We start from the raw sequence: 9,237 nt of genomic DNA, 5'->3' as shown, positions 1-9,237 counted from the left end.
TCTTCTGGAATTTTCTTCTTCAAAATACACTCTTACCAGGAAGTGACAAGGAACAGCCAAAGAAAAATAATGGGATTTATTTGCATACAAACATCATTAAACAAATGCTTGAACATTCTCACCAACTTTTCATTCACTCATGGTCAGTACTTAATGTATTCTTACAAGTCTTGTTCAGTTTAACACAACATCAAAATGTCAAACTACTTGTATATTATTAGGACGGATTCAATAAATTTACATGGCAACAAATTGTAAAATTTATTCAAAATCATGAAATGTACATGAGCACTAATGTAAATGTTTAGAAGGATAATTTGTCTATCAGACATAACTGTTCTCACCTTCATAAATTAAAGCTGGACGGGACAGCATGGATAATACTATACCACCATTTTAAAATGGGGACCTAACCAGTACATACAAAAGACCATTGTATGTAGCTTCTGTTAATCAATCTGAAACACTTGGGTAATTGTATAGTCTATAATTGACATTGTCACTATATCACAACTCCTTACTGTGCCAATATTAATTTCATGTATACAGAGAATATGTAAGTTTGTCCATGCATGATAAAGATCTCGCATCATATTTATCACGTTTTCCAGGAATCAATTTTCCTGTAAGATTAGTTGAAAAGTGTTAATTTTTCCTCACTTTGTTTTTGCTGACACATCGATTTATTTGTGTACGTCTTTGTCTTCGCAGCTCCAGTATTTGCCTTCCATCTGTCATTTTTCCATCTGTCATTTTTCTGAAGGTCAAATACCAGTTACCATTGTACTGATACAAAGCAATGACAACTTTTCACGGGTCACTGAAGCTTTACTGACAGCAACAGAACTAGCAGGTTACAGCTATTTTAGGTCATTTCTTTGTTACAGACTGCAGTGGAGCCACCAGACTATCCAGCTCTCTTTTGTATCCGGTCTCTGCCAGCCATACCTGTAAAATTAGCATACAATACAATGAAACACCTAAATGTAATAATAGGCAGAGTCGTATAGACAGCAAAGATTGAACTAAAATGAAACTTAAACGGATGAAAGCTGTATAAAGGGGGATAACGTTATTTCTTATACAGTAGAACACGGTTATAACAAATCTCTAGGAAACAAAGAAATTACTTTGTTATAAGCATATTTCATTGTACATATATAACAAACACCTTATATGAATCTTGTCAGGGAAGGAAAAGTGTTATGCTAAAATCATGAATTTCTTGTAAACATATTCTTTATAAATATTTCAAAATATTTTATTGGTAATACAATAAATATATACATAATTATAATACTGTATAGATCATAAATATAATAAAGTACATTGTATTACCAATTGGATTGGATAAGAGGCGAAGCTTATACAAATCCTTCCCTTTATTTACCTTGTACATGAATAGCTATTAATTTACATACAAAGTTTAACACGTAAGATGAACAATCACATTACATTCCTACAGTACTTACATGGAATCTTGTTTCTACTAGGGCTTGGAATTCTTTGCGCTGCTCCCGAGTCAGTCCTGCCTCCTTCACTGTCTTCTGCCAGCTGTCAATCATTTTCTGACGCTGAGTGACCGCCTTCTGATACTTGGTTGGCAGCCCACCAGGGATTTCCTGTATTATCAAGAGGAAACACAAGGAATCACAATTGTGAATTTAACCATATATAAATTTTCATGTCAGACAATTTTTCTACAGTTGAACCTCATTATCTTTAAATTACTTGTATAACTTGAAGACCTTATTTATTTCAAAGTGTTTTATTGGTATATTTTTGTTTTTTAACGTACTGTAGTGCTGCCTTCCATTTGAAATGGAATGTTGAAGGTGAAGAACTCCTGAACTGGTAACAGTTCCCACACCGGTGTCTCATCTCTGTGTTCTGGTCCTGTAACAAGTAAACCCTGGTCAACAACTCATATCACACAACATCCATGTGGATTATCTATCAAATGTGCTAAACTCAAACCATTGATACACTACTTACACCTTCTGTCACTCAAAACTATGAACAAAGTAGTTCATCTGTTCATTTACAGACAAGGAATGAGTTTACAAAATAGTATGTAAACTAGAAACTGCAAAATTAGATATGAATGTAACATGTGAACCATCCTGCGTCCATATAACAAAGCAGGACACAACAAGATGTAATGCCATGGCCAATGAGACATTGGGAACAATATCCTCACTACAATAAAGCACATACCGATAAATAAAACGAACACACTTATAACAAATTCATGGTTATAAACGTAGTAATTTTCATTCATCAAGGTTCCTATATGATGATTGTAATATGTAAACAACTAACTATGCTTATAGCAAAGCCAATCCGTTAGTTGTCATATTTACTATAACTGTGTTTTACTGTTCTAGATTTTATGGTGGGGGAGGGGGCATAAAAATTATATTGGTTTTGGACAGAAATCATACACTACTCCTTGTCTTGATTTCATTTTAGGGGTGCTACTTACACACACACTGGGGCTGGTTCCACTGGTTGTGGTCAGCAGATACACCTACTTACCCACACACAGGGGCTGGTTCCACTGGTTGTGGTCAGCAGATACACCTACTTACCCACACACAGGGGCTGGTTCCACTGGTTGTGGTCAGCAGATACACCTACTTACCCACACACAGGGGCTGATTCCACTGGTTGTGGTCAGCAGATACGCCTACTTACCCACACACAGGGGCTGGTTCCACTGGTTGTGGTCAGCAGATACGCCTACTTACCCACAAACAGGGGCTGGTTCCACTGGTTGTGGTCAGCAGATACGCCAACTTACCCACACATAGGGGCTGGTTCCACTGATTGTGGTCAGCAGATACGCCTTCTTACCCACACACAGGGGATGGTTCCACTGGTTGTGGTCAGCAGATACGCCTACTTACCCACACACAGGGGCTGGTTCAACTGGTTGTGGTCAGCAGATACGCCTACTTACCCATAGCTGCAATATTGTAGCTCAAAAGACTTTTTGACAGAAAATGGTGTCGTCTTTAGAGCTACAATTGGTGCCTGTTACTGCTAATGGAGCAAAGTAATGATTATGCAAACCATTATAAAACGTTTGTTTGCATTTTTATTGTACTTGTTTGATATCCCTTACCTTACAGGCAATAAAACTGAACCACATAAAATATCAAATTATCATCGATGCATTATTTTTTTTACATAATACATATGAAGGTCTTTCTGAAGGGAATTTATACGGCAAGTCCACAAATTGTGAATTTGACGTCTTGTGAGCGGTACGGTAGATATTAAGAATAGTAGTTATGTTTGTTTTGGACAAAAATCATATGTGAATGCATGTGTAAACATAAAATAATTGGAAACCTACAAAAAAGTAAAGAAAACCATGCCCGAGTGATTTTCGGAGGCAGTGCTCCACTACGACACATAGGGACCAATTTGTACCCGGCCGAAAGGTGTAATAGGCCGAGTACGTTTATTCGTTCTAACTTACCCACACACAGGGGCTGGTTCCACTGGTTGTGGTCAGCAGAAATGCCTGCTGTAGTGAGCTGATCCTGTAGATTACCATAGTGTGTATGATAGGGGGCCAGGAGAATCGTATCATTTCCTCCCAGGATCATCGGCCGACTAGGGGTCATCAAGTGCAAGTTACACATTGTACTTCCACTGAAATAAGAAATAACAACTAATTTTGTTTTTAGGTCATGAGAATATAACACGAATCCAATGTCCAGATTGGGAGACACTTTTATAGGAAGGATAAGGGAATTCCTCCCGAGGGTTAGTAAACTAAGTAAAACCCATGTTTATTGAAATATTTTATAAATTATTTTAAAATATTGTGTTTTCTACTACCGGTATAGCCATTAAACACACCATTTTTAACAATGTCACAAACCATCGTAAGTCATGTAACCATTCTGACTCCACAATTAACGAGTGGACTTTTTTACCCAAGCACTTATGTACCAGGTATTATTCATAGGTTCATTACCCTGGACAGGCCTATATAAGAGAGATGTATTAAGGTACAGACCTGATCATGAGGAAGCGACACGGAGCGATGAGGGTAACCTTCTCACAGTGACTCAGGTACACTGTAGTCTCCACAGGTCCGAGGATAATGGACGAGTTACGACATTTCTCTATAGTCACTGACCTGAAGGTGTCAATATAGATTGTTATATATTTAGGTACATAGGAGTAATTTGATTGGGTTGAATTTACTTTATATCTTGTATGTAGCTAGTCTCATTTCAGGATGTGATATGTTTAAGAGACAGAGAAAAGCTTAAGTACCAACCTACAGTCAGTGCCTTATCCATTTATCCACTACGGGTTTCAATTTGAAGCCAAAGATAACAGTTAATTAGTGCCAAATGGTAATATGTTGAGACCCCAACTCCTCCACTGGGGTGAAATATTCCAGATAGCTTCAGAATAAAAAGATTGTTTGAGATAAAACTTACCTGAGAGGGGAGAGTAGATACAGGTATGAATAGTGACATCTGTGGATCTTCACACTGCTGTTCTCTAGTGTACCAGAACTCTACAAAAGTTTAGGCACTAATTTTAGCATATTACCGGGGGGTAAACAATATTTTTCTTAAGAATAGAACTTAAAGTAAAAATATTGCAAATGCAAATCTGTAAAGATATTTGAGATGAATTTGATAAAAGACGAAATCAAACAACCAAGAATTGTTTCACAGTTTACATAACAATACCTTTAAACATGTATATACAGTAAATGTACTCACACGAGAAATCGTCTGCTTGCTGACTTGGCTCATAATGATTATTTTGCTCCTGGGAAAGAAAAGCAAATAAATATATATTATTAAAGATGCTCCACCGCCAACAGAGCATAAACGATGTTAATCATTTGAACAATAATTGGTGTTTAATCGTGTATATATATGCCTAATTAACACAAAAAATAATACAAAATAATTCATTTCGCCTTTGGTGCATTCGCAATCAGTACTTCATTCCATATAGGATATAGTGTCACGGAATTTTTTCGGGATGCAATTAATTATTTTTCATATTTTTAACTTGTAGTAAAATTAGAAGCTCAAACTTTTCAATGGTGGGAATGGTGTAAAGTAAGTAACTTTTGTAACTGGAGAAAAATACTAAAACGTCTGCTCCTGTTTTTTATAGTGAAAAAATACCTTTTGTCAGCGGTGGAGCATCTTTAAAGTAATATGGGACAAGGAAGTAATTCCAACCGTGAGGACAAAACAAAATTGTCAAATTTTCGAAGCGATCTGCCCCTTTACGCCTCTTAATCAAGACACACAAAACGAACACGATTACATAATAGGATACGAACAATAATGCAGGACAAAATAGACAATTATTTAACTATACAGCACAATGGAGCGCAATTTACCCTTCGGCAAGTGGCAGCCGAAGGCTGGATCTAAATTAAATGATTAAATTAATAAACATGCAGTGAATCCTCAATAATCTAGATTCCTTTGATCCAAGCCTAAACCGTCCAGATAACAAAATTTTGGTACTGCTGAATTTTGTCAATATGTAACGGTAATCTGTTCCCTAACTTTTCCGTCCAGACTGAGAATTTTCTAGATTATCGGGGGTCCACTGTATACAGTTAAACCTGTCTTAACAGTCACCTGCCTTTAGCGGTTAGTGATAGTCCTCCCAATGAAAAAAAAAAGAATATTTTGAACTTTAATTAAAGATGCTCCACCATCGACAGAGCATAAATGATACCCAATATTTGAACAACAATTGGTGTTTAATCATGTATATATATGTCTAATTAACACAAAACATAATTTAAAACAAATTATTTTGCTTTCGGCGCATGCGCAATCAGTACTGTATTTCATATAGGACATAGTGCCACAGAATGTTTTCGGGATGCAATTAATTAATTTTTTAATATTTTTTATCTTTAAGTAACATTAGAAGCTCAAACTTTTCAATAGTTGTAATGGTGTAAAGTAAGTAACTTTTGTAACTGAAGAAAAATACTAAATTGTCTGCTCCTGGTTTTGATAGAGGAAAATTACCATTTGTCAGCGGTGGAGCACCTTAAGTGGTAACCTGTCTTACGCATTCAGCAGTTACTGAAATGGTGTCCAAATAATGAATGTTCTTCTGAAAACAGTGGCCAGTAATAATTCTGATCACCATTATGTCTTTTACTTACATGTGACATGACCTCTGACCTACCCTTTGACATGACCCTTGACCTACCCTTTGATATGACCCTTGACATACCATTTAACATGACATCCGAACTATGTGTATCATTTGATATGACTTCTGACCTACCCTTTGACATGACCCTTTGGAACTGCATGAGCATTGGTTGCTATTTTTCCACGTTTTGTCGCCTGATCAGATTTATTGTCCTTGTCTTCACCTGTAACAAAAACATTCTCAGGTAAAACACAGGTAAATTGAAATTGTACTACATGTTCACTTCAGGTACATATACAAACATGTATGTATAAATTCAATTTATATTAAAAAAGTGACTTTTCAGTAGTAACCTTATACCAGGTACACAATCTCAAACTTCATGGACTTGTGAAGTTGATAGGACCATGTTAATATAGTGAAAGTTTGGTAAGGCCCAACAAAACAGTTTGAACTGAACAAGGTCTATATATAGTATATATGAGTATAAGTTAACAAGGTTTATAACATACAGTAAATCTGTGTTATAAAAATCATTGGTTTCTTTTTCTTAGCAATCAAGGCTTCTTTGAAACAATTTGGTTTCATTAGAATTTGTCCTGTCATCTATGAGTAACTAATTTCAAAAAAGCATGGATCTCCAGTTTGTAACTGACAACTGTCTTTGTGTGTTTTGAACTAATGTTTACATCTGAAAAAATGGGTAAACACAGCCCCTAATTAGGTTAAAAACACAAAACAACTGACAGGACATTATTAGACAGCCAGCAAAATTTTCTGAGAGTTAAGAAGGGTACAATCACCTGCCATAGGCCAAGACAGGCGACGCCCACTACCTATACAAGAAGATATTCCAAAAGGATTTGGCATTAAGGAGTCTTTGATCCAGTTCTGTAGCAGACGTAGTGAAAACACTCGGGTCATCTGAAAAGGAAAAACAAATCTCAACATTTCTGTCAGAATTAGATATCTAATATGATAATTTAGTTGCCTTTTACAATCATGTAATGGGAGTAGCAGGTACAATTCTTATTTCCTACCTGCACAGCAGTGAAGGAACATACACACCAATAAACCAATATCAAGTTAAAAAGTAGTTAAAATATCTGTGTGAGTTTCCCTCACAAAATAGTGACATCACCATGGGTACCTACCCACAAGGGAAGTAACTCTGTAATATATAAAGACAGAATACAAGTGGTCTGTTATAACAAGAGTGGTGTACCTTTGTAATGACAGAATACAAGTGTTCTGTTATAACAAGAGTGGTGTACCTTTGTAATGACAGAATACAAGTGTTCTGTTATAACAAGAGTGGTGTACCTTTGTAATGACAGAATACAAGTGTTCTGTTATAACAAGAGTGGTGTACCTTTGTAATGACAGAATACAAGTGTTCTGTTATAACAAGAGTGGTGTACCTTTGTAATGACAGAATACAAGTGTTCTGTTATAACAAGAGTGGTGTACCTTTGTAATGACAGAATACAAGTGTTCTGTTATAACAAGAGTGGTGTACCTTTGTAATGACAGAATACAAGTGTTCTGTTATAACAAGAGTGGTGTACCTTTGTAATGACAGAATACAAGTGTTCTGTTATAACAAGAGTGGTGTACCTTTGTAATGACAGAATACAAGTGTTCTGTTATAACAAGAGTGGTGTACCTTTGTAATGACAGAATACAAGTGTTCTGTTATAACAAGAGTGGTGTACCTTTGTAATGACAGAATACAAGTGTTCTGTTATAACAAGAGTGGTGTACCTTTGTAATGACAGAATACAAGTGTTCTGTTATAACAAGAGTGGTGTACCTTTGTAATGACAGAATACAAGTGTTCTGTTATAACAAGAGTGGTGTACCTTTGTAATGACAGAATACAAGTGTTCTGTTATAACAAGAGTGGTGTACCTTTGTAATGACAGAATACAAGTGTTCTGTTATAACAAGAGTGGTGTACCTTTGTAATGACAGAATACAAGTGTTCTGTTATAACAAGAGTGGTGTACCTTTGTAATGACAGAATACAAGTGTTCTTATAACAAGAGTGGTGTACCTTTGTAATGACAGAATACAAGTGTTCTGTTATAACAAGAGTGGTGTACCTTTGTAATGACAGAATACAAGTGTTCTGTTATAACAAGAGTGGTGTACCTTTGTAATGACAGAATACAAGTGTTCTGTTATAACAAGAGTGGTGTACCTTTGTAATGACAGAATACAAGTGTTCTGTTATAACAAGAGTGGTGTACCTTTGTAATGACAGAATACAAGTGTTCTGTTATAACAAGAGTGGTGTACCTTTGTAATGACAGAATACAAGTGTTCTGTTATAACAAGAGTGGTGTACCTTTGTAATGACAGAATACAAGTGTTCTGTTATAACAAGAGTGGTGTACCTTTGTAATGACAGAATACAAGTGTTCTGTTATAACAAGAGTGGTGTACCTTTGTAATGACAGAATACAAGTGTTCTGTTATAACAAGAGTGGTGTACCTTTGTAATGACAGAATACAAGTGTTCTGTATATAACAAGAGTGGTGGTGTACCTTTGTAATGACAGAATACAAGTGTTCTGTTATAACAAGAGTGGTGTACCTTTGTAATGACAGAATACAAGTGTTCTGTTATAACAAGAGTGGTGTACCTTTGTAATGACAGAATACAAGTGTTCTGTTATAACAAGAGTGGTGTACCTTTGTAATGACAGAATACAAGTGTTCTGTTATAACAAGAGTGGTGTACCTTTGTAATGACAGAATACAAGTGTTCTGTTATAACAAGAGTGGTGTACCTTTGTAATGACAGAATACAAGTGTTCTGTTATAACAAGAGTGGTGTGTACCTTTGTAATGACAGAATACAAGTGTTCTGTTATAACAAGAGTGGTGTACCTTTGTAATGACAGAATACAAGTGTTCTGTTATAACAAGAGTGGTGTACCTTTGTAATGACAGAATACAAGTGTTCTGTTATAACAAGAGTGGTGTACCTTTGTAATGACAGAATACAAGTGTTCTGTTATAACAAGAGTGGTGTACCTTTGTAATGACAGAATA

The 9,237-nt window shown here is 35.8% G+C and overlaps 1 protein-coding gene across 1 annotated transcript in view; it reads right to left on the bottom strand.

Moving 5' to 3' along the window:
• Positions 1-61: 61 nt before the first annotated feature.
• The window catches only part of LOC138332262 (TBCC domain-containing protein 1-like), a 60,358-nt gene continuing 51,182 nt past the window's right edge, over positions 62-9,237 (bottom strand). Inside the window, exons 11-19 of the mRNA XM_069280283.1 lie at positions 6,981-7,101; positions 6,310-6,400; positions 4,758-4,806; positions 4,467-4,546; positions 4,034-4,156; positions 3,488-3,663; positions 1,799-1,896; positions 1,473-1,622; positions 62-948 (exon numbers count right to left, since the gene is read on the bottom strand). Coding sequence (XP_069136384.1) covers positions 871-948; positions 1,473-1,622; positions 1,799-1,896; positions 3,488-3,663; positions 4,034-4,156; positions 4,467-4,546; positions 4,758-4,806; positions 6,310-6,400; positions 6,981-7,101 — 966 coding nt within the window. The 3' untranslated portion in view covers positions 62-870. The remainder of the gene's footprint in view (positions 949-1,472; positions 1,623-1,798; positions 1,897-3,487; positions 3,664-4,033; positions 4,157-4,466; positions 4,547-4,757; positions 4,807-6,309; positions 6,401-6,980; positions 7,102-9,237) is intronic.

Source organism: Argopecten irradians, chromosome 9 (assembly GCF_041381155.1).
Source record: "Argopecten irradians isolate NY chromosome 9, Ai_NY, whole genome shotgun sequence".
NCBI classification, from domain to species: Eukaryota; Metazoa; Mollusca; class Bivalvia; order Pectinida; family Pectinidae; genus Argopecten; species Argopecten irradians.
The sequence above is the reverse complement of the archived record's forward strand: the minus strand, read 5'-3'. Positions and strand labels throughout refer to the sequence as shown.